We start from the raw sequence: 26,979 nt of genomic DNA on the forward strand, positions 1-26,979 counted from the left end.
AAAAAATACATATTTGCTTTCATATCACTATATACAATATCATGGCAGGTCAAGTTGTGTTCGCTAGAATGACTGACATCGATGCATCCAAGGAATCTTAGAACATTCGGGTTAAAGTTGTCTTACTTTGGAAGCAAACGCATAAGTACAACTCAAAAATTGTCCCATTCGAGTCTCTCTTTAATGAAGGGGGCGTTTAGGGAAATCAATAACTTCGCTATGGCTTCAGTAAAGAAGATGAAGATTACATACTTGTGGATCATAGGGCTTCTACAAAACCACTACTATTTGTGTATCAAATTATTTTGTAGATACCGTGAATCCTTATAACTTTTTATATTATACGTATTTAACTGGAAAAAAGCGTACGTTGTAATTTTAAAAAATATAATCATTTGTGATACTTCATAAAGCTAAAAATTACTTGTCAGGTGGATGAGAAACCACTATCAAACCTTAGTCTTTGAAATTATATTTATACCATGGTTGATTTATGAAAAAAACAACTGGTTTATTTTCATTATTCTTATTTCATTTATTATTCTGTCATTTTTAATAGCTTTTAAGTATTTATTATACCACTGTGCTAGCTTTTTATATGTACAAGTGTAATTTTTTTATAGGTTTTTTTCGCGTTTCATGCGGGTTATAATATAGTTCATTACAAATTTAGTGTATATATTTTCATGCATGTGCTTAATAATTTTTGTTTTTAAATTTTATCTATCAAAATTCGTTTAAATGGAAAATATCAAATATTATTATAGATTATTGTTCTTTTTAAAAGTTGTTTGATTCTTGTTGAGTGTAATCGTGTATGGAGACACATCGACTTTCGAACGAAAGTACTAATATGATGTATCATTTAATACATGTAATAATAACAACTTTAGGACCGATAACTGCCTTTTAATATATAGGTGAATATGCATGTCAGACACCAACAAATGATGCCGGGATACACCCCATCTACATATGGGTTGGAGGCCAAAGGGGTCGGTAGAGACGTTGGCCGTGTGGAGACGTAGGGGCCGGACTGAGGGTCTAACAATTTGACATATATAAATTAGATGATGAACACGTACAATTTGACATATCGATCAACAACGTATGGTATATATGAAACGTGCAAAGAAAGGTGATCATCATAAACACATAAAAGTCAATGGTGTTGACTACAATATATAATCAATTGAGTATTGATAAAGATGATCCAAAGAAAGACGGGTCCTGTTATACTTTCATCCACGGAATAACAATCCACATATTTGTGTTTATTCAGGAAAACCAATCAATAGTTAAATTTAATTATTATTAGTGTGTAACAAACACATATATAACACGATGTATATAGATACATTTATAAAGCCATAAAGGTAAAAAAGGTGTGCGGGGTTAGGATTGTAAAATGAAAAGCAATCAAGTGGCACGGCATTTTCAGAAAGTGACAACATCATCTACGATTTAATCTAATTCCTAATTGGCTGGCAGTTTTTGTATGCAGGCCCCACTCAAATTCGACTTTTTTTTTTTTTTTCCTTAATCACTTTATATTTATTGGTTTTGATTATGATTTTGATGTCTCTCTATAGTCTATATTATTAGCCCCCTCCTCATACAGTCATACTGCCTATATAAGATTCCCTCTCTTTCTTTCCCTTTTCTCTCTCTCTCTCTGAATATATATACGTATATCCTGCTGTTTCTATTGCTAAAGGAAGCAAAACTAGCCAAAAACAAAACTAAAAAGATAATCGTATCAGAGATAGATCTAAGGTGAGTCCATCCAATTGACACATAAACTACCATTCTACGTTTTTTTATATTTATTTTTCCGTATGATTCTTCTTATAATTATTATGGAAGATATGATGATGATATCGTTGATTTTATAATTCATTTTTTTTTAATTATACGAATCGTCTATATTCAACTTGTGATGTATGTATAGATGCGTTGCTGATTTCTAGTATATCGTTTTCTACTTTTGTTTAATTAGCTGCAAGTAAAAGTTTATTTCATTTATTCCGATCAGGCGATCATATATACTTTTCAAAGTGAGTGATTAATCAAGACTTGATCACGAAAGGAATGAATTTGAGATCATATTAATTTTATTACAGTTGATAGATATATACACAAGCTATATATATGTATCATGTATGATCTATAATATAGGTAGCAATTAAGCATGAGTTTGGTGAGATTGATCTGTTTTCATGTACTGTTGGAGTAATTGTTTTCTTGTGGCTGGATTGTAGTGCTCTACCAGACTAGAATTACAAACTTGTCTCAATCCATTACTTTGTTTATTATTTATGTTGATTGCGATGACAATTTTTATCATTTATAAAAAAGTGATAAGAAAATGATAATTGCTGTACTTATTTTCCGAGTTGTGTTTTGTTAAACAAAGTCTTAAATGAAGGCTTTCGTTAAATGCATTAATTAGTTGTACATTTATCATAAAATTTAAGGACCGACATTTAATATAAAAATGTATAATCTTTTTATGCACGTTAAGTGATGCCATAAAGGCTTCATTTAACATTTTCTCCTTGCTTGTCGATTGACAATACATGGCACCAACTTCATTAACCGACATCTACAATTTTTATTATTATTATTTTTTTATGCTAATAAATAATAGTCAAATTTTGCCATTAAAATCTTACAATGGATGATGATTTGGCAATTTGATTAGGGTAAAACAATGTAAACTTTAAATCATTCATTCTTATAATACGTAGTAATAACTAGTTATACAATCTTGTTATACGTCCTTAATTAAACTAAAGGTAATGATCTGTACATCACCATTTTTTAGTTGTATACCATTAAACGTGTTGTAAGATTTTGTAGTGTACATTAACATGAAACATGTTTGGTAATATAAGACATAGACATTATTCTTAACAAATTACATGAGTATTTTTTGGTAGAATTTAAAGCAAATGATTTAACAAGTTTTTCAAAAAGTGGAAGTTAGAAATGGAGAATAAAGATAAATTAGTCATTTTAGTGTTGATGAACAGTTCATGCAAAGATCAAGTTATAACGAAAATAAGCATTCCACAAGTACCATTAACACTCAATTAACTTTTGATTTTGGGTCTATAATAAAAATTACGTTTATTATTTATTAATTTTTTTGAAAGGTGAATTTCGTTTGTTTATTATTTATTAATGACATATGAAAAGATTGAAATAATTAAAGGATATTTAAAAATATCAATGGTTAGGTAAAATATACAAATAAAGATTAGATACAGATATCCATTCCGAAAAAATATAAATATAGATTATATACAGAGAAAAATGAGTGTGAGGCTGTTACGTACTCAATTTGGATGAAAAACAACTAATATATTAAATAAATGTTTGAACCCAAATGTTTTAATGTTTTAAAAAATAGTACGTAAGGGATGTTTCACCAGTTTAGTTGTCTAACAGCCTCATATTTCTTTTCCCCATATATAACCTGTAATGGAGACCAAACATGGGGAATTTCGACGCAAACATATCCAGCCCAGTCACCTTTGTTGATGCCGATAATTTTGTCTATGCAACTTTCCCGATATTGTCTTCTAATCATTTGGGGTTTGCTAAATACAACCCTGAGGGCTGTATTTAAGGTGCATAAATTATTTGTACATTTACCATGAAAATTAGGGGGGTGTGCTTTTAATATAGAATATACAAATGTTTTTATGCACGTTAAATACAACCCTCTGTATTTAGCATTTCTCTAATCATTTTTATCAACCAATAAATGCTTGCACATGTTTCCTGTTACAGTTTACAATAATTTTGTCTTTGTTTTTCAACATGTTTGTCTCTCCAACCCAATAATTCAACACTTTTTTTTTTTACTCCTTTTCTACTCTTCAAAGAAGACAAAAAGAAATTCCATTTTTAGTTAATTTACTTACTGTACAAGTTACTACAAAATGTTACGTCTATATTTATCATTTACTGAATATAGCAATTATAATATCGAAAACGTTATTTCAAGAATTGATCACTTGAATTTATTGTGGAGTAAATAGAGAATTAAGTTTATACATATAACCGATATATTCTAATAGTGTAACATATTTTCTTTTCTCTTATAAAATACCATTATTTTTGATAAAAAAAAACTTGTTTTGTTTTCATTTGATTAGGATTACATTTTTTCTTGTTTTCAGGGGCTGTGTAATAACGAACCTTAATACGAGTAGTATTTCAATATTCAGTCTTGTGATGGAAGAAGAGACTGTTGCAAGTTCAGAGATCCCAGTCAACAAGGTTATTGAGGTAAATTATTTGCACATGGTTTTTCGTTTATTTCGCCGACTATTGAGAAAATAAAACCAAAATATAGATTTCATGAGCAGCCATCTTTTTAAAATTTTTGTTAGTTTCTTTTCTTGTGTGGGTCAAAGATGTGAATATGTGATCAAATAGAGGCTGCTGAAATAAACAAACTATAGCTTCACCCTTCCTGGTGTTTATTCAAGTTTTATTACGACTTATATCTATTTTGATGTGTAAATATGTAATGTATGAAAACCCCGGATTAAGCAAAGAACCGAAAAAAAGATATGTCAAAAGTCCACTTTTAATGCACACAACTTCCTGAGTTGTTTTATTCATAGATTTGTATTATTATTGTGTATATAGTGTATATTGTGATACTGATTAAAATTTGAAAGCATTGACACAATATTGAGACGTAATTGTTAATAAGCTTCCTCAAATATGAAAAAACAAATAAATATGTTTGCCTTACTAGTTTCAACAAACTGGACGACCATTTTGACTCAGTTTCAATCATTTTACCTGGGTGCATGTAAAACATATCTTGAGAAGATAAGATGTTTGGTACTGATTTATGCGCTTCTCTTTTACAGGAAACTGCTGAAGAGGTAACCCCAACTGCCAAGGATGCCAAAAAGGAAGAAGAAGCACCTTTAGATGGAGAATTTATAAAAGTAGAGAAGGAAACAGTGGAAGTACATGATGATGTGGCCCATACATCTCGAGATCTGAACGTTGAAGATGACAAACCAACCATTGAACAAAGTAGGGAAGTTCTTGAGGCAAAAGAGAAGGTAAATGAGCTTGAGGTTGAATTGCAAAAACTAACAACAGTATTCAAGCATTCCGAGTCTGAGAATGCTGAACTCAAGGAGCAAGTCTCGCTTACAAAGGAGAAACTTGAGAAACAGGAAAAGCAACATGAGAATCTTGAAGTTGACTATAAGAAGCTACAGGAGCTTTCTAAAGAAACCGAAGAGAGATACAATTCACGGATTGCTAGTTTGCAAGAGGAACTGCAAGCTCAAGAGGCTCATCAGAAAGAACTGGTCGAAGTAAAAGAATCATTTGAAACTCTGAATGTCGAATTAGAAAGCTCGAAAAAAAGGATCCATGATCTGGAGCAAGAGCTAGGTCTTTCTGCAAGTGATGCTCAAAAGTTTGAAGAGTTGCATAAGCAGAGTGGATCACATGCTGAATCAGAGACCAAGAGAGCATTAGAGTTTGAAAGATTACTTCAACTGGCTCAAGTGAGTGCAAAAGAGATGGAAGATCAGATGGCTTTAGTCCAAGATGAACTCAAGGGTCTGTATGAAAAGATTGCTGATCTTGAAAAGGTCGAAGAAGCACTAAAGAAGACGAGCACCGAGCTATCTGCAATCCAAGAAGAGTTGGAGGGTTCAAAATCTCAAGTATTGGAAATTCAGAAAAAATGTTCTTCACAAGAGGCTCTAATAAGTGAACTGACCGAAGAACTCAATGTGAAAAAGGTTTCTGAAACATCGACCAAAGAAGAGCTTATAGCTAAAGAATCTGAGTTGGAAGAAGTCAAACTTAAGCTTCATGAGGTGACCTTGATTCAGGAAGAACTAGCTAAAGTAAAAGAGGAAAAAGAAGCTCTTGAACAGTCAGCAAGGGAACAAGCCATCGTTTTGTCTCAAGGTCAGGCAGAACAAAATGAACTGGAAGAGATAGCAAAATCGTTAAGAGCCGAGTTAGAAGAAACAAAATCACTGGGGGCTCTCACACAAGTAAAAGCTACAGAGATTGAAGCAGAACATAAACATTCTGCTGACAAGATACTAGAGTTAAGCTCAGCAATAGATAGTCTTGAAGAAGAAAAGAAACAACTGAACCAACAAGTGCAAGAATCCATAGAAAAGGTAAGTCAGCTGGAATCTGAATTGGCCCAATCATCGTCACGTAATGCAGAGCTTGAATTGGAGCTAAAGAGTGTTCTTGAAAAGTCATCTGATCATGAAGAACGAGCCAAGACGAGCCATCAACGTAGTTTTGAACTTGAAGAGATAATCCAGACGTTGAATTCCAAAGCCGAGAATGCTGGTAAAAAGGCCAGTGAATTGGAGCTGTTGCTAGAGGCAGAGAAGTACAGAATCCAGGAGCTTGAGGAACAGATAAGCACACTGGAGAAGAAATGCAGGGACACAGAAGAAGGCTCTAGTATCCATTCTCATAAGGTATCTGAACTCGAATCTGAACTTGAAGCAATGCGATCAAAAACAGCAGCTCTAGAAGGTGCACTGGAAACCTCAACTAAAAACGAGCAAGCACTGAATGAATCGTTGGATTTAGCAACCACCGAGAAAAAGCAACTGGAAGATTCCACTAGAAAATCATCAGAGCAACTTGTTGAAGCAGAAGACCTTGTAGAAGTACTGAGAAATGAACTAAAAGTCTCTCAGCAGAAGTTGGAAACCATCGCGAGTGATGTAGAAGCTTCTGGAATGAGAGAAATAGAAGTCATGAACAAGCTTAAGTTAGCTGAGGAACAACTAGAGGAAGCTAGAGCAAAGTGCTCAGAGTACCAAACACTACATGAGACCCACACTAGAGATTTTGATCTCAAATACCAAGAATCAGTTGCGAATATCACTAGCAGAGACACGGAGGCCAAACTATTGCTGGAGAAATTAACAACTCTCGAGACACAGATAGCTGAAGAAAAAGGAAGATCTGCTTTGCTAAAAGAGGAACTAGATCAGCTTTTGCTGATACAATCTAATAAAGAAAGCGAAATTGAAGACCTCAAACGAAAGATATCAGAGTCAGAAACCAATTCAGTCAAGTTCTCCGCTGAAAATGAAATGTTGGTTTCAACCATTATTCAGCTCAAAGACAAAGTTAACGAACTTGAAATTTCGCTCAGCAATGTACACAGTGAAAAGGAATCTGCAGCGCAAACACTTGATTCGCATGTTAAGACTATTGCTGATTTAACTGAACAGCATTCTAGAGCCTCTGAGCTTGCCGATAATCACAAGAATGAACTGGAACAGGCTCTGTTGAAAGTAAGTGCTTTAGAAAGCACAGTGGAGGAAGTGAAAACCAAGTCCAATCATCATGAGAAGGAGGGGAAAGAGTTATCAGAAGCAAATTTGAAGCTTACTCAAGAACTTGCTGCTTTCGAGTCTAAATTGAATGATCTGCAGACAAGTTTGTCTGCAGCTTTGACCGAAAAAGATGAGACTATCAATCAGCTTCTTACCTCCAAGAAAGAATTAGAGGATTCGACCGAAAAGTTTTCGTCTGAAGGACAAAAGCTCCAGTCTCAGGTAATTCTTTACATCTATCGCTTAACTGAGTGTCATGAACAGGTGGCTAACTGGCTATGGGTTCAACAGCATATTGTTATGAATGGGTCGATTTAGGTTAAATCAGCATATTGTTAAATCAGGAAGCTTGTTTTTTATTGCATAATGCCTCATATATTCTTTGTTAAAAAATTAGAATTTTATTATAACTTTTTATAATCATAATTAACAATATGGTCATTTGGCGGCCAGAATAGCCTGACCTATTTCACGCACACTAAAATTGAACCCATTTCAACCCAAACTCCTTAAACCCCTTACTTAACTTGTCTATCTTCCACCTCCACCACATCGTCTGTACTCCGACCATTTCAATAATAAACGAATGTTCGCTTGGCTGCTTATGTTAGAACTATCTTAAATACTCCTTGTTCCATTCACAGATCTCATCACTCATGGAAGAGAACAACATGTTGAATGGAACACATGAAAACGCTAAAAAGGAGCTTCAGACCATTATAGCTACACTTGAAGGGCAAGTGAAAGACCACACATCTAATGAGGAGTCTTTAAAATCCGAGCTTGAAGATCTTAAAGCAAGGATCGAAGATAATGTTGCATTAAAGGATAACCTAAAAAATATAGAAGAAAAACTTGCAGCAGCCCAAAACACCATAGTGGAACAGGTCAGCCACCATTCAAACTCTATAACTATGCATATAACATTGCAATCGCTATCAATACAGAGTCTCATGGTGGTCTTTGACAAATAAACCAGAAAAAAATACATTCACAAAAGGAGTCAGAACTAGATGCTTCCTTGAAAGAGCTTGAAGCAAATAAGGCATCACTTTCGCATTTGGAGAAACAAGTTAAAGACCTTAGTGCTAAAGCCAAAGAACAGGTAACATTCTGATTGACACATGCATCATAAATGGTACTCAAATATGTATGTTTATTTTTCGCATCTTAACATAAGATGACTGGCAAGGCCTTAGTAATCAAAATGAGACGTCAACAAAGCCAAGATGAGACTCGTTTAAACAGAACTGACGGCCTGTTCCAGTATATTTTTGCCTTCTAAAATACTAATTAATAAACTTTGGGAGACCATTGCGAAATGAAGTAAACATCTGTTGATTTAAGTTAGAAATGGTAGCTGAATTATTGTATTTTACAATTCGGTAATTCGTTGTGTCATTGGTATGATACAGATTATCCAAAATACTGAAAGCATAATATGTATTGACTATCGCAGCCAGCCTTAGTTGTATGATGTATCATTTTATTGGCTTTATAGCTGAACATGGTATATTGACATTGTAACCGCAGGTTTCCGGGGACAGCTCAAGTGAAGTAAAATCAAGAGACTTGGGATCAACCGTAACGACCCCATCTAAACGCAAGAGCAAGAAAAATGTGGAATCTTCATCTTCACCCTCAACCCCAACCCCAACCCCATCAAACACACAAACTCAAGCAACTGATGTATCTTTTGGGACAAGCCTTAAGGTCATTTTAGGGGTAGCGTTGGTTTCAATCATAATCGGTATAGTCCTTGGCAAACGTTATTAGTTTGCATTTTTACTCCTACTTCAAATATCTACTTGTTCTAAATTGGTGGATACGTTTTCTTTGTTTTTTATTTCTTCTTTTTTTTTCGGGTTGTTTTTTTTGGAAAGGAATGCGATTTGATCGTTTTGGTGTTTTTGTTTGGGCTTGAATTGGGCTTAATGAGTGCTATTTGCTTTAAGTTTTGTTGTCAATACCCCTAATCTGTTAGGGTTTAAATTTTGTGGATCCAGATGCTTCATATTCAGTTGTATAAATTGACATGATTCGCGTTTGCCTACTCTATAGACTGCTCTTGGACTCCTTTCCTCCCTTCACTCATCAAAGGTGATATATAATTGTAGGAAACTATATGATAGACTAAAGGGTTTAATAGATAAGGTTTTCCTGGTTTAAATTACCCAGGGATGGTGAAATTTTTGTTGATTCACCGTTTTTTTCTTGTTTTGCCTGTGCCTGTTTCCAACCATTTCTTTGGCTATCCCCAAGATATTTACCCAAGGGAGGATTTGAACATGAAACCTAATGCAAGTAAACATAAGTTCTGCTACTAGATCAATGTTATAATTTCGATACACTAGGTTGGAGAGGATGAGAATTTCAAAATAGGGAAGAATATTCCGATCTAAGATATAATTACAAACAACTTCTAAAAGAATTCTAGATCTGGCAAATATGAAAATTGAGAAACTTATATAATATTGAAATGTTGAATTTTAGTATTCTAATTTCAAAACTCCCATTGGGTGTCAGACTGATTTTACCTATCAAGTAGCTGGAGCCTTGTCTTTGTCCTTCTTTCCGGCAAGAATCATTGAAATCTGGAGACCTCTGCTGAATGCTTGGTTGAACAACAACCTTGTTTGGAACTCCGATACAAAAGGGAACCATGACAATATAACAATGGGCATAAATATTACTAATCCCATTACACATTCGTAAGCACGTCCTAACTCCATTATTGAGTCCCAAAATCCTATTCCTTTTACACAAGGCCTGCATGCTTGAGCAATCTTCAAAGTTACACAAAAACATAGCAACATTAGTATCATACCATGATTCTGCTGCTTTATCTTAATCAAAACATTCAAAAAGTTGATTAACCAATATAGGTCTATCCGTCCTAAAAGTAAAAGTTGAGAATTTTAACCCATATATATTCTCGTTATTTTTTAATATATCTTTTGTAGCAAACAAGTAGTGAAAGTCGGCCAAGATGTGCTAAAGTTTTATAGCATTCTTGGATTAAGTATCCAAGGTCAACCTGAACTGTTCCATTGTTTGACCCACACCAAAACTTGTATGTTTTGAATCGTTACCCAACCTGTCTGACCCACCCATTTCGCCACCTCTACACAAGTAATATTGCGCCAAAAAGTAAGCTTACCAAGATAAATGCCCAGCCTGTTGGTAAAAAGGCTAGGAACGCAGCAAAGATGTCACTGATGGTGAGGCCACAAACGACAAATAAGACCGTCATGATTGAAAGGAAGCCAAGAAAAAGAAGTGCCTTTAAGATCCTGAACATGAGTTGAAAGTCTGTGCCAAATCTTCTTCTCCCCATAGATACCAACTGTCGAAGAGAGCATACACCATACCATTATTTTCAAATAATACATCGTGTACCTACTTCTACCGCCTAATTACAGAAAGTCAATCTGTTTTTCATTAGAGTACTTTTTTTTTTAACTAATTGCCTTCAATAACAAGTACATAATTGTCTATATAGATGCTATTTAAAAGGGGAAAAGTGGATCCTGAAGGGATTACTTTGACATTAAGCGATAGATTCGCCATTTTTATTGGTAAGTAATAGGCATGTCATTCTTACCTTCAAGGCTAGGAGAGCGGTTATCATGACCAACCACGAAAGTGCATAAACCTGAAATTATATTTTTGATGAGAACAAATTGTGGAATACACAAAAGCTGTAGGCGACAATTTTAATCTATTTTGTTAAGAATCGGTAGATTTGAGTCATGTTATACAATAAGTAAAGTAGAACACAAAAGGTAAAATAAGTTGAAACTGAAAGTTGGTCAAAGTGTACTATCAAATATCAATGCATAAACCTCCTTACTCCTTAGTCATGTTATTTATAAGATTATTATTAAAATAACAATTGTGTACACTAAATCTTAAGTTTATGAAAAAATGTTGTTATGGACCATAACAACCCAACCGTACAAAATTACCCATTTGGCAAATTACTCATTCCACCTCATCAGCCACTTTTTCTACCTCTATAAATGAACGGAGGAAGGAAAAATCAAACCAGGATACTTGTGCTGCCACGTGCTATATTAAGGTGATAGACCAAGCCATACTGGTAGATAAAGAACCGAAGTGAAAGTATGATTTCAAGAATTCTGCCCCTTATGTTTGTGTACTTCAGATGCTGTTGTTCTGCATCCCACCATGATTCCCAACTTTTATCTTGTGCTATACCAATACCACCACGATTCCCCATCCACCGCTTCCAGTCTGTCCAATCTTCCACTGTCTTCTGCCAATCAAACCCAGAAGGATTGAACACAAAGGGAGCAAACAACCACGAGGAAACTAGAAACCACATCGAGAATGTAATAAACAAGTATAAATTCGAGCTCCGATATGAATTCCCATAAACTTGATAAATAACCAGTAATATCGCCAATTCCAACCCTTTCACGAAGTGACTACGGGAATATAACCGATAATTATCAGCAAATTTTGCATGAAATACTACAAATCCACGACCCGTAGCTCTGTATTTGGAACCTCCGTGTAAAATCGTTCTCCCATAGTAATGGGCTTTAGTGCCAAGCTGGAAGGTGAAGAATACAGAGGCCAATTGGAGTTGCATTATGATAAAGTCACCTAATGCTGTACGAAATCCTCTCTCCAAACCAATTTCCATAACCATAGGAAGGACCAGAAGTAATCCTAGTTGAAAAACAGCTTGGGTTGCTAAAGCCTCTTCTAGGGCCTTGTTGCTACTAATGGTTGCATCTTCTATAATTCGTCGTTCCAATCCACTTAATACCATATACATACGTCCATATAAAAAAACATAAACAATAAGCACAGTAACCTGGATAATAAGAAAGAAATATGAGGTTATTACGCAAGTAATAATGTAAAATGTACAGGTATATCAAAGGTGGCAATTTAACCCCGTATATATGAAAATGGGTCAATTCAGGTATAGCAATTTACTGTAAATAGATTAGATAAAAGGGTCAGAATTCGCTTAAACTCAAATGGGTCAGGTTACATGTTATTGTATTCCGATGCTTTTAATCTCGTAAACAATTTTATTTAAAACGAATATATTACTTCAATAAGATAACTTATGCAAATCCATTAAGCCTGCCAATCTATAGTAGATATAAGTATCTGAATCATTATACCATGCTGCTAAAGTAGAAGCCAACTGTGGTGAAATAGAATGAGAACATTCTATAGAAATCAAAACGCCGCCCAAGTCGGTAAACATCACGGCTAAGTGTCTGTTCACCATTTCCGTTTGCAACTTTAGCCTCAAAAAGGGATATCTGATTCATACCAACATCACGGCCCTTGCCTACTTGGATATACTCATGATGTGTGACATAACCTCCGCGCAGAGTGGAATTGTAACCTGCATAGGTGTTCCAAATTAACAATGCATTATAGAGTGGTCAACTGGTATTGGACGATATTAATATTTACCTGAAAATATATCCTCGCTCAAGTTGATGGTTCTCGAAGCTTTACTTACGCCACCCCGTGTTATGTGGAAGAGTCTATCAAATATATCAGGATGGCCGTAGTGGAACCGCACTCTGTAAATTAGAAAAATTATATATTTAGAAATATAATTATGACCCAGCACTCCGGCAGGCCAAAACTTAGAATGGTTTTGAAAAAAACTATATACTTTTCAGGAAAACTAAAATTGAAAATAAACTTGTATATGTTTGATATGGACTTTCTATCATCAATTAGTTCATATTAAATGCTTCCATGACCACCTAAATGCAGATAACACTATAGCTAAGAGGTGAACCTATAAACCATAACATTTTTTAACTACTAATGCTAGGTGTAATAATATTATTTTCTTGAGTTACCACCTAAATAGGTATAACTAAGAAGTTGACTCAAGAGATCTTCTCTTGAATAAGTGCTAATGTTATGTGTTATAGATTTCGTATTATGAATTCGACCCACAACAATGCAGAGGTAACAGAAACCTTGTTAAGATCATACCTCAGAGGGTCTGCTAAAACCCTTTGACCGATTGTCACAAAACTTGTCTCCTGATTTGACATGAACCAAGCTAGTGAAGATACACTGTAAAACAATGACAAGAGAAAACTTAGGATGAAGTCCATTATTTCCTATTGATATAATGATAGCTAACTTCGAAGCAATGCAAAATAACATAATAAGTTGAGATATACTTTACACCAACCTTCCAGTGAAAATATGTTCTCTCAAACCCAATATGGTTGGTCTACGCTGGCCATGATGATCTTTGTGAAATTCCTCCAGTACGTTTCTCATTTTGAATGCCTCCTCAAAGTAATTGTCCTATGATAAATCATAAGATACTGGATCATGTTTCTGCTAGACTTTAACAGCTGATGTATTTTATTTGGAATTACCTGATTCATGTCAATGGTCTGCAGTGCTTCTCCACGAGTAAAAATAATGGCATGATTCTGGTTTTCAGGCTTTCCTTCACCAATTTCTGTAGGAGGTCCCGGGAGTTTGATACGGTATACTTCCTAACACACGAGTGTGTCATGACAATGGTTAAAGCTGCCATTTTCAATATAAAAACAAAAAGAAAAAAAGAACACTTTAAGCCTCATTTGTTTAAATCAGGGACAAAAGGGGCTAGGTTATCCATCAAACACTTCTTGACCATTCAGAAGATATACATATTATGCATTATTTATGATTATAAGAAGTAAAAATACTACAATCATAATATAAAGGAGACTAGGAAGTTGTATACATTAGATATAACCTTTTGTCGACTTTCGGCTGGTTTGACCCATTTGACCCACTCCCCTTTTAAACAAGGAGTTTTCTCAACCCGTGAGATGAAAACACAACCCTAGCTAAACTATTCAATATTTTCCACCTCTATATTTGACATATCACTTTTCTGAATTGGATCTGTTCTTACCTCATCTAAATGATCCCCACCCTTGACTAGAACAGAGTAGTAAACCTTCTGAGATCTATCATTTTTGGTGTCCTCTCTTTCATCAATATAAGCTACTCGTAAAGAAGGATATCTGAACAGTCCAAAATTTAATTAGAAGATTCATCATTGACATAAAATTAGTGATCCAATATACAAGACTTACGTAAGCATGAGATTCAGGATATTTGTATAACAACTTTGATCTCTGTCAGCACTTGATTTCTTTTGTGCACCATAAATCTGGCAAGAGACCACATATGTAAACTTCAAATCTGCCATTGCACTCTCACGATCTTTGAGAACCGCACGCTTTTTATTCATATCAAATGTCCGAAACCCGGTAAAAATCTCTGTTGAGAAAAGCATAACTATTAGCTTATAATTATTTAAGAGAAGATACTGTAATTGGTAGGCATAAGACATCATCCTAGCTAGAGGTGGCAATCCAACCCATTACCTATAACTGGGTAGATTATTTAGTTGAAAGATTTGAATACAGTGGAAACAGATCGAACGGGGAGGAGCGTAGTCATATGCATAAAACCTCCTTATATCACTTCATTTAAAGAAGTTAAATTATATTATTAGCTTTTGTAATCATATCTACATGTTATTCGCGTATGTTACTTTTAATCAATGGATTCAAAAGAATTTGCGCCCAGTACAGCCACCCAGTTTTAACCCAAATTCAAAGTTTATCCATATCGACCTGCTATCCAACCTGACCTATTCACCCATGTTTCACCTAACACTGGTTGTTGGGATAGCAATTGGAACAAAAAACACTAACCATCATCTTTTGCGTAGTCTAGGAAGCATTGAAGTTCAAGGGCTTCCTTGTAGTACATCATCCCTCGCACTGAAGACAATATGTCAAAGAGTCTGTGAAATATGTATGTGTGTGTATCTTATAGAACAAGCAAGCATGAAACAAATAGAAAAACCTGTTCTAGAAAGTGTCTGCCCCCTGTAAGAAACCCATTTACGCGTCTCTTCTGCTAGATCTTTGCTATTTTTAGTTCGCTGTTCAAAATTCTTCCATTCGTCTGGTTTTAAATAAGCAATAGAAAAATTCGGTCTTTGGATCTGGGTAAAGAAGTCAAAGTCATATTGAACATTAATAGTTACCTGGATAGATTTTTTGAAGGTAAAACAAAATTGTGATTCCATCCTCATTTTCCTCGTGAAGCTCAAGCTCAGAATATAAAACATCTTCTTTGTAATACGGAGTCAAAACACTAAAGTTTACACAAGTCAGATTACACGCTAATTATAGGTTATTCCTAAAGCAATGACAATTTTAAGTGAAATAAGTATATGACTGAAGATTACTGACCTAAATGAGAGCATGTTACGAACCACAGGAGCATTTGGCATTCTCATATACAAGGAGTTCGCAAAAAAGGTGATACGCCTACGAGCTTCTAAATTCATAGGCACGTTAATTGCAGATTCTTTTACAGTAAGAAGCAAGCGAAGCCTCACCACCTATGAACACGTAAAAGAAATACTAAAAGAGAATTAATAATTAATAACTGTTGTATGAGTGCCGGATTATACCTTTTCCTTCCATGATTTGGTCTCAGTTAGCTGAAGATTAATTCGTTCAAACCTTTCCTTTTTGTCATTATCCCTTTCCTTTTTGTCATTATCCTGATAACGAAATTGCACTCTTTCAAGTATTCTACAAAAAAGAAAAAAACATTTGATTATATCTTGATACATAATATTTGAGCGTCTTAGTTTACTGACGCTTGAAAAAATTAGACTTACTCATGTCCGTTACTCATTACATCTTGTGTAATAATCTCCATAATATCCTGAAGGACATTGATGATTTGGGATGTATATTTCTCAGGATCAACATCGTCTGCTTGCTGGCAGGTGCCCAAATGGTAATTAGTTATTAGTTTATATCGGAAAGACTTGGTAGAATTTATAGTATCTACGTAGGGGTGGCGAACTTGACCCATTTACTTATGAATGGGTCATTTTAGGTTACATTATATCTTTAACAGATACAAAAAGATATGATTAGCTAACTTGGAAGCACGTCAAATGGGTCGAATTGGAAGCACGTCAAATGGGTCGAATGTTGCCCAAAATTTTTTTGATGCAAAAGACCTCTTTAATTAGTCTCAGAGTACTCTGTATTAGATCATTGTTAAAACTATACAATCTTTTTATCAGGCGTTTCACCCTATTTATGATTAAATGTTTAAAATTTACGAACAAGAAGTGCTTAGGGTCAACTCAGCCAAACTCATTTTGACTGATTAACAACTCGAGTAACCCACCCACTTTGCCATGTCTCTATTTAAGTGACAATGATAACTAATAATAGATCATACCAAATGTTCTAAAAATTTTTCCAGCTTATCATTAAGTGAAGGCAGCTCGCTCATTCGAAATTTGCTCAAAAATGTTCCCTCTACAATGCTAGTTTCTATTTCTTGGCAGATAAGCTCTAAAATCCTGTATATGAGCAAAAAACAACTTATTAAGAGAAATTAAAAGACAAAAATTAAAACAACCTTTTGAAGTAAAATAAATATTACGTTTTATCTCTTTCATCATCCAGAAGGCCAGATAATATTTCCTTCAGTGTTTGGTAACACTCTACCACTGCTGACCCCATATAATCATCGTTAGTGATCTTCCTGAAGAGATCTGCGTCTTCTTTTCCCTTAAAATCTTTAGCCATGTCTAAAGCGATTGGGATCTTTAATTAAACAAGTACCGAGAAGTCAAAAACATGATTGATATTTAAATTCTAGATAATCACCAAAAAAATGAAAAAGACTGAGATAGAGAAGATTTTTACCTTGCTAGCAAGCAGAAATGGTGGCCACTGGATAACTTGGACGTTGCTAACAGTATATGGTACAAGAAGTAGATTTCTCTCACTTGCAAAACAAATTGAAGGGTGTCAAGAATATCTTGAGTTTCAAATTGATTCTTAGATTACTATTGAAGAAGCAATTCAAACTCATTTACCTAGAAATGGGTTAGTCAGGGATATTTTTACCTCTAAGAGGTCAGATAGGTAGAACTTATAATCTTGGTTGAAAGATAATACATTGAAAGTGGCCCGCACTGTATTTAGATGCTTACCTCCTCTTAAATTGCTTTCTTAAAAAAATAGATTAATATTTGAACAATGCAATTATTGTAATAACATATAATAAGTAAATTAATTATAGAACTAGAGAAAAGAACGGATAAAATGTGTTTGTGACGGTTTTGGCTAGTACAAGAAACACCTATTCTGACCTGAAACTATTTTAACTCATTACAGGGTTCATGTTGCCACCTCTAACTACTAACAAATTATTGTTTAAGATAGAAAACAGCTTAAACCTGTCACTTATCAAGTCTTCCATCCGCATTGAAAATATAAATTCGTTCCACACTTGCGAAAATTTTGCTATGTTCTTTCTTACCCATAAATCATCTTCCTGTAGAGCCCTTTCATTCTGGTAAAAAGAAGAAAATAATTACGTGTAAAATTCTAGCATGAATGGCTATATTCAAATAACATAAAAGAAAATAAAGTTTGACAATACCAAGTGATCTCTTTTGGGTTCTTCTTTCTGCATGGGTACAAGGCGTTCATTGAAAGCTGAAGGAACCGATTCAAATCGAGACCGTAGCATCCCAAGTGTGCGAATCTAAACAACAATAAAGAGTAAAAGTCATCAGATGGGTGGAGTAGGTAACGGGTCAAACCAGGTAATATTTTGTACATATTAAAAAGCGATGGGTCGATAAACAACATTTCTTTGTTCCTTTTTCCTTGAAAGTTGAAACTAATAAATAGCTGATGTACTGAATATGAATAAATATCTATATCTAATAATACAAATACAATTTGAGTCACTCTGCACCCATGGTTCCTTTTGGTACTAAATTTGTAAAGTTGACCCATATAATCCGTTAGATATAAAACAGATCCTAAATCAGTCCACTTCTATTGCCATCTCTAATAATAACTCTGCACGATCAATGGTTTGCTGTAAAAGATTTGCCACTTCGATGAACCATTGATAAATGTTATCTTCCTCTCCTGAAATTCATTTAATGTAAAGAGAAACTGTACTAACCTCACCCAAGTGGCTGAAAGCCCCATAGATTCCACCAATGATAGTAGCAAAAATTGCATACCATATTTGTGTGTCCATGAAATAGACCTAAAACAACCATTATACTACATAGATTAGATATAATATATATTTACTATTTAATCGGAACCAATACATTTTAAGTATACTCACCATGACAATTGGAGCCCAAATAGCAATAACCACGCCGATATTATGGGTCACTACAAAATGCTCATATAAATAAGGAACTAGATCTTTATAAGAAACAAACTAGAACCAAACAAGATATTCAAATTTTACCATTTGGAAAAAACTCGTGCCACTCATAGTTGCTGACAGACATTTCCATGATTAACTTTGTCGGATTGACCAATGGTAATATCTGCATTGGAGATGTAACTTTAATCACAAAATAACATTAACAATCATACAAAATTATGTGGGATTGGATAGCCTAATGATCTCATCTGACCCATGATTCAGCTGATAAATCGTGATCAGTGCTATGGCCCAACTAGGTCAAACTTTTTTTTTTTTTTTTTGTTAAACTCTAATACGGACCTTTTCACCACTTCCCTGCCCAGTCCTTACCCCAACTTCCGAACTAGTAACCTCGCCTACCACCATCACTTGCACCACAGTAAACCCAACCCCGACAGTGGCGATAGCAGTGGTGGTTATGGGGTAGTACACACATTTGAAAGATAAATAGAAAATGATATAGTGAAACAATTTTTGGATAACCATGTATATCAGACTATACGGGTTGAACCGTTGATCTGCATGATAAACAAACAAAACTACCTCCACATAGTAGCTGAACGCGAACTTGCTTATTAGTAGAGCTATCCAGAATAGTGTATACCTATAACGAAGTATGCAATAAGAAAAAAGCAATTCCATAAAACATTAAATGATCGATAACTTGTGTAACCTTACTTGAACAGTGAAAATATGTCCTCGTGCATGCCTCTTCCAACATAGAGCTTTGGCTGAGAAAATAAAATATCGAAACTCTAGATTAGAAGAAAAGACATTTGCATCAATACAAACTAAAGGTGGAAATCTTGACCGTGTACTTATGAGCAGGTCAACTTCGGCTGTGTCTAATATCAAACCATTCAAAGTCGCTGAAAGTCTTTTTTATACAGCCTCTTAAAACCTTTTTTCAAAGAATTGGATAAAGTGTGTAGTAAAATGGTTTTTTAATCATAATCAAAGGATTAAGAATTTAAGAAAATGAAGACCATTGACAAGAACGTGTTTTGGGGTCAACCAGACCCGGCCTACTTCAACCTGTTACCCAACCCGCCAATCTTGCCAAATCTAATGCAAACTAATGCCAGGTAATGAGCTTGCCTGGGCCCACCACATAAGAAAAGTGACTATATGCCAGTTTGAACGTTCCATGTGTCTCCTTATTGGTGGAAGCAAGAACAGAAAGGTAGCCAGTATGTTGGGTATCAAGTAAATTGCTACAAGATAGCTATAAAGTGATTGCTCCCTCCAAGTTCCTCCTAGAGTGCTGAAAAACCTCACTACTCCTGTCGGATTTGGAACCGATTTTGAATAACAGACGGGCAAGATTACTACCCAGAAAGCAGCCATAATAAATTTCAGAAGGTAGCGAAGAACTTGAGTAGGTTTTAAGCTCCTCCAGGCACTGAAACTAAGGATTATATCCAGAGTAGCTGTAGAATTAAACCATAAAAATGTCGTATAACGTCAAGATATTGTGAATGTAAAAAGTCAGAAAAAAAATAGTAAAACAATCTTCAGTCAACCCATGCAGACTGGTCATTCTTAAGTAGGAAAAAGGAAGCAGTGCTGAGGTTGAAGGTATTGAAGCTGATTGTGTCTTTGAAGATTATAGATCTATATGGCCATATATCGTGCATTAAAATTTGTAAGTTATCTCAGATTCCTATAGTCATGGATCCTTCTTATTTACCACTATGGCCTTTAAATTAAATCCTCTATTTTGTTGTAGTTTGTATATGTTAGATCTATGGTTCAAAAACATAACATTGAATAGAATCTTTTAGTTTATATTCGCCTATTCATGTAAAGTATTTTAATATTAATAATCTGAACGGTAAAGTAACCCGGAAAATTATGCTAATGATTTTCAAACACTCTTAATGATTCTACAGTCAGATTTCTGATACTACCTTAGAGAAAATCCTTAGATGACTCAGTAATAAAGGAGCCGGGTGTACCTTGGATAAAATTAAGAACAGCATAAGTAATGAATATGCTTAATATACTTTTAATGACATCCTCATCAAAAATTCCAAATATCGATCCATCTTCGTGCCATGCAATAATTACCATAGCCTGCAAATTAGAAGAATGTTAGCAATTTACATAAAGAAATAATTAACCAACTGCATGGTTCTATTATATACCTGAAAGACCAATATAAGAAATATCCACATTCGATCGAAACTCCTGTAAAGATGCCAAAATGTGCGGACTTCAACAAAATTTGTTTTGGGTTTCTTCTTTCCAGACACCACTTGGTTGCGCCCCTGAAGTTACAAAACAAAAGAAAAGATTTCTATCTTAAATGGGAACTCACATATGCAATGTAACCACAAGAAACATGCATCATTTTCTTGATACTCTGTACATCATGCATATCCTCTTATCCCAATGGTATTCACTAATTATGGAGTTAGAATCTGCCAAAATCTGCATTTATGATGCTTCAGTTATTGTACTCAAGCAGCCATGGACAGTCAAATTGTGCACAGAAAAGTCACAGCTAATCAAATTGAGGATAGTTATATAAAAGAAAAAAACTATATTTGAACTCATAAGCATACTAAACGCTGATTGGTTTGACTCACATTAACATATTTGCAAACTTCTTGTGATAAATCATTTCCTAATTTATATGGTAACGTAATAAAAGTTTTACGGTATCAAACTTCAGATTTGCCTAAATCTATACGTACTGCATGTGACCGTGATGGTTCATCAGAGTGAACAAAAAAGTCAGATTTTTTGTCCATTGGCCAGCCTAACTTGATGCATTTGTCAGACCTGAAATAGAGAGAAATCAAAGGTTGGTTTTTTAAAAAAGTGAAGCAATAACACACATGCCAATTATACAACTAAGAGCATTACCAAAAATATTCATTAAGATCATCATAATTTCTCCATGAAGCATGGCTAACTTTGCCACCTTGATTTCTCCTAGCTTCCTGCCAACAAATTGTAGGCAATAAAAACCACTAGAAAAAGACGTCATGAAATTGGAGAAATCAAAAATTTGATGGTGGACTTAGATTGTATTACCTTACGAATAACCTCGTATATAGGTGTGACCACATCACGCAGAAATGATTCTTCATCAAGTGGTACTGCTTGATATGTGCCTCCGCTCACAGGTTGAACATTGGCAAATAAGGTTCCATGCATTTCATTTGCCATCTAATCCATTCAAAGTAGTAACATCATTATATAAATCATTATTATGTATTATTATTGGAATTAAAAAGATCTGGTGCTTTACAAGTAGACATACATTATGGAAAATATAGCAAATGCATTCCGGCATGAACCGGATGTTCGAAGCTTCACCCCAAATAAGAAAATAGAGAGCAATGTAGAGAAGCTCCAACTGCTGCCTATCAGCATTGGGTGGAACCTTGGGTGAACTTTTTACAAAAGAATAAATACATTAAAACTGGAGATCACATTGTGAATTAAAAAAAACAAGAATCATCCTACACAATCTTAATAACAACTTACTCAATAATTGATGTGAAGTGCAAATAATGACACCATGAGACATAGTTCTTGAAAGTTTTATCCGATAACTGCTTTACGGTACGGCTATCCAGCTAACAAAAGAATGAGTAAACTTGAATTGAAGCCAAATATTGTATTGTTAATTATCTGAAGAATACGATTACAAGAGAAACTATATAGAAAACAAAGTAACAACTTGCACCCTCTACTAATAACGCATGTTTAAACCTAGCTCAACTTAGTTTAACAATACGTATAATAATAGTCTAATATTCCCCCGCAAGCTAAGGCCGGGGAACGACCTGCAGCTTGGAACGAAGAAAATTAAAACGATCAGTAGCAAGTGGTTTGGTAAAGATATCAGCAATTTGATCTTGAGTGGAGATAAACTGGACTTGTAATCCCCCTACTAATGACACATTTTTAAACCTAGCTCAACTTAGTTTAACAATACATATAATCATAGTTTAATAACTTGAGATATATTAAACACTTTTACAGTTCCATTTTTAAAAAATTTAGGTAGTAAGGTATTAGGAAGTTTACCTGCTCATAATCTCCGATTCCTTTTGACCTTCTATCAATATTTGCCAGTAGCAATACTAAGTGTTCCCTCTGATTTGCAACATTTCCTTTCTTCATTTCAGAGATATTGAAGAATTCATTAAAAAGTCAAATTCGTGCACAAAAACACAGTCATGAATAATATTCATAGCACGAAGATATAGTTTCAAAACAAATTTTGAGATTCAAAACGATTACGCCCTTTAGTTTAAGAGTTCTTAACAGGAAGGTAGTAAATTATAAGTTAATCAAGTTTGTTGGGATCTTTTTTCTGGATTAGTAGCGGTGAGATTGAAAGACCATAAAGAAGTACAACACAGCAGGCACGAGTCAAAGAAAGTAGATGAAGAAAACAAGTTACCTGAAATCCAAAAATTGATGCCAACCACTCAAGAATATCATTTACAGGTTTGTCTCTGTCTCCTACTCTTCTAGCAAGTGGAAGGTTATCCACCTTGCGCACTGCTTGAAGAGACGCTTTGATCTAATGACATATAGATAGTGGATTAAATACAAGAGAGTCCTATGCATGTTTGTTTGTACTTTGTAGGGAGAGATGGGGGAATGAGAAATGAAGATAACGATAAAAAAGGAAACAAGATTTATGTGCATTTACTTCTGAAAGCTCCATAATTGCAGGTTTATTTCCAACAGCATATAGAGGAAGAATGTTGTAGTGTTCATATTGTTCTCTATTTTCCTCTACAGCTTTTGCATATTGTTGAGTCTGCAATGCCACATAAACAGGCAGATGGGTAATTTGGTATATAGAGTTACATGACAGCTAGAATTCAAAGTGTGATAGACCAATCATACCTGGGTGTCGACTTTTCCAGGAGGCACCACTGTCCTCAATACATCGTACAAAACCGTAGCAATTTGATAGATCTTGGCCATCTCCTCACTTAGAGATAATAGAAAGGAAAATGATAGTATGAGCATGTAACTAAATAAGGTAGCATCTCTAGCATATTAAAAAGTTAATTAATCAAATCCAAGCCTCACGGTTTCTTTGTGTCTTGGCTATCTTTAATGTTTGTCTCATAGAAGTTCTTGTAGAATTTCTGTATTTCCTTTGGATCATTGCTTGCTAATTGAGGCTTTGTCTTTTCTTCTTCCTGTAACAGGAAACTTTTTAAACCTCCTTCCTGAATTTCTGAATTTAACATTTAACTTAAAAGGTTCCAATCAGCCCCACTTAATTAGTAAGATATGATGAACTAACTTATCCTTGACCAAAAGTAAAACCGATGTGCACCTTTTGAAGTCTATGTAGCAAGTAAGTCTTAAATTGGCGAACACCACGTCCACTAGATTTAGGATCCATCCTGTGGGCCTTCTCAAATGCATGAAATCGGCCTACTCCAGCAAATCAAATATAGGCAAGATTATAAAAAGTTAAACTTAAGACCTTGTCATCTCCAAACAATTACAGTTTTAAATTTATTCCATGGTTTTAACGTATTTCTGTTGATGTACTTTCTTGACCATTTTAGCAAGCTTTCATATATATCTTACTCTGCTTTCCGTTTTCCTTATACTTTCATCACTGTCCTGCATACCAACTACAATTTCTCCTTATACTAAAGCATTATTCTGTCACCATACTTTAAATAAGTCTATATTACCATGGCGTAACAACTAGCATTTGGCATTCCACAAAAATACCACAGAGTAACATAATAATCATAATCAAAATCTAAATCAATGCATCTTCCTCTTTGTCAAACAAAGGTACATTAATCAAAAAAAAGTTTCATAACCAAAACAATTCAATACATTGAAAACTTACAGCATAATTTGCTTAAAATATTGTATATAAATTTGACATCCTCAACCACAAAGCAACCTTTAAACTCCAAAACTAGCTTGTATCTCGTTCGGTTGTTATCAACACCTTACGGGCCATGCCTAAAGATCCTAAAGTCTAAAGATTGCTAATAGTATCAGACACATACTTTTTTTTAGAACGGATCAGACACATACTTTTAAGATATATAAATACCAAAAAGTATAAGAATTTAGGCATCTGTTTGGATATGTGGTTTAATAGCGATTAGCAACTTTGAAACACCAGAATGGCACAATTAGATCACCTGCATCTTGTTATATTATTATGACCCTAGACAATCAAGGCTTTGTTGTCGAAGAAGATGAATTATGACATCAGATAAGTTTAAGCCCAGTTGTATGTAATACTACAAGACACTATTCTAAAAACAATATCATATCATAAGCTAATAAAAATAAAGTTTCAAAATTAAAATAAATAACAAGTACATACACAAGTAAGCAACTCTGTCATTTTCCTTCTCAATCTCATTGGCAACACGAAGTATAGGAGCGACAGAGGCAAGTGAAGACGGCACGAGCTCACTATCGACTCCATCGCCGTTCGGATCAAACATAGTCGACGTCCGTGTCATCCTTCTCGATAACGACCTCGGTGGTCCCACTTCCTTGGTCTCACTCGTACTCGCCATTTCCAAACAACTTCCACCACCAGATGATAATAATAATAATGATAATTTTCCTTAAGATGTAATTTAGCAATCATTGTATATATATATATATATATATATATAATACAAGAGAGTGAGATGTAAAAGTGAAGATCCTTTGCTTGTGGTTGAGAAGTTCACTTTTTTGGAATTAGGGTTTCTCTGATAGCAAGTAAGGAATTGAAGTTTGTGACGAAACGAATTGAATAAACTATAATAAACAAACAATTTGGGGTTTTTGCACTTTTTTTTTTTTCTTTTTCCTTTTTGGAGATACCTCTGTTGGTCTCTACTGCTCCTTTCTGCCATTTCCCGCCACTTCCAATTGCTGTGAATGGAAGGGACAAAAGTTAACAGAATTGTCTTCCACTTCGGAATGACCCACACTACTGTTTTATATAGGAGGCTAAAGATGTAGATCTATTTATCTTTCTAAATATATTACCCTAAAAATCTTTTTAATAGCTTTAGACGATGAAATATGAATAACACTAATAACTTTTCTTAATGTCGTCTCTTGATTTTTCACATATCAAGAATTTTTAGGTTAACAACTTAGGAGGATTGATCATTACCCATTTTATCTCTATCAAAATAAACTAGATTTTATAATGGGTTTTACAACATTATCAATATAAAAATTAGTATATGGAACAAAAAATTATTCAATATAAAAATATACTAATAAAAGATTTGAGATATTCAAATGTAAATACTAAATGCTAAGTCATATCACGGATGGATGATGTAACAAGGTTTCTTTATGCAAACTCTTTGAGGTACGGAATATTTTAACCTTAATTACACAATTGACCAAGTTCTCATTGATCTCTTGCAAAAAAGTAAGTTTATTTATGTTATCAATATTTCTTATAAACAATAAAAATAGCAGTTGGTTCATGAGTTTTTAGTGATTTCGTGTGTTATAATTTTATTTGTAGGGTTCGGTTTATATAAGAAGAATATGTATCATAAATATATTTTGATTCCAATTACTAATAAGAACAATGATTATCCTATTTATAGTCCGATTACAAATACTAATAACAATAGTATTACAATTAACTATATTTTGTTATTAGATATACATTATGCAATATGGCATTAATTATATTTAAATTGGGTTCAAGTGTAAATTGGTGATAAAAACTAAAAAGCGTAAATTACTAATTTTAAATTGGGTTAAAGTGTAAATTGGTGATAAAAAACTAAAAGTGTGAATTGATTATTTTTAAATTAGGTTAAAGTGTAAATTGGTGATAGAAAATCAAAATGTGTAGATTAAATTTGACATGTGTTGATTTAATTAATTTTGAGAAATTGGGGATTGTGATTAGTCAATTGAGGTTAGATCAGTTGTTTTTTAGTATATATAAACATAAGGTTTCAGTAGGGTTCTACTGAAATAGTATAAAAGAATATTCGGTATTTGTATGATGATCAAACATCTGACATTTGTTCAGGGCGTTTACATTATAAAGCAGTTAAGACGAAAGGTGTGATCAGCAAGGAGGCATCGCCATGAAATATCGACATGTATCGGTAAGCGACATACTCAACCCTTATGAATCAGTAACTTGAGGTACGCGGCATCAGTATGCAATATCGACATGATGATACCAATTAAAATAGTTGTTGAAAGCGTTGGGTAACATGCATTTGAACGTTTTTTCATTTTAAAAAAAAAACGCCGAAGGAGTGTGTTTTTTTGTTTTTCTTTTTTA

At 34.2% G+C, this 26,979-nt stretch overlaps 2 protein-coding genes across 2 annotated transcripts; one reads left to right on the forward strand and one right to left on the reverse strand.

The window, feature by feature from the left end:
• Positions 1-1,601: 1,601 nt before the first annotated feature.
• Positions 1,602-9,327, forward strand: LOC122609870 (intracellular protein transport protein USO1). Its single transcript, XM_043782811.1, has 6 exons — positions 1,602-1,776; positions 4,191-4,299; positions 4,896-7,595; positions 8,018-8,260; positions 8,353-8,478; positions 8,907-9,327. The coding sequence occupies exons 2-6, from the start codon at positions 4,246-4,248 to the stop codon at positions 9,147-9,149; spliced, it is 3,366 nt and encodes a 1,121-aa protein (XP_043638746.1). The 5' UTR covers positions 1,602-1,776; positions 4,191-4,245; the 3' UTR covers positions 9,150-9,327.
• A 378-nt stretch (positions 9,328-9,705) lies between these two features.
• LOC122609871 (callose synthase 7-like) lies at positions 9,706-25,604 on the reverse strand. Its single transcript, XM_043782812.1, has 42 exons — positions 25,039-25,604; positions 24,013-24,113; positions 23,760-23,872; positions 23,571-23,658; positions 23,371-23,481; positions 23,116-23,238; positions 22,737-22,826; positions 22,191-22,282; positions 21,964-22,096; positions 21,735-21,869; positions 21,564-21,640; positions 21,392-21,479; positions 20,840-20,962; positions 20,651-20,768; positions 19,791-20,122; positions 19,371-19,423; positions 19,236-19,296; positions 18,732-18,813; positions 18,603-18,652; positions 18,432-18,518; positions 17,895-17,999; positions 17,689-17,804; positions 17,153-17,234; positions 16,887-17,050; positions 16,680-16,803; positions 16,102-16,205; positions 15,889-16,012; positions 15,665-15,816; positions 15,457-15,566; positions 15,273-15,374; positions 15,119-15,187; positions 14,492-14,678; positions 14,308-14,419; positions 13,778-13,900; positions 13,585-13,703; positions 13,380-13,463; positions 12,840-12,952; positions 12,539-12,768; positions 11,422-12,219; positions 10,978-11,028; positions 10,534-10,719; positions 9,706-10,159 (listed from the first exon to the last, which is right to left on the reverse strand). The coding sequence occupies exons 1-42, from the start codon at positions 25,235-25,237 to the stop codon at positions 9,914-9,916; spliced, it is 5,757 nt and encodes a 1,918-aa protein (XP_043638747.1). The 5' UTR covers positions 25,238-25,604; the 3' UTR covers positions 9,706-9,913.
• Between the last annotated feature and the right edge of the window lie 1,375 nt (positions 25,605-26,979).

The sequence above is a fragment of the Erigeron canadensis genome, chromosome 8, assembly GCF_010389155.1.
Source record: "Erigeron canadensis isolate Cc75 chromosome 8, C_canadensis_v1, whole genome shotgun sequence".
NCBI lineage: Eukaryota > Viridiplantae > Streptophyta > Magnoliopsida > Asterales > Asteraceae > Erigeron > Erigeron canadensis.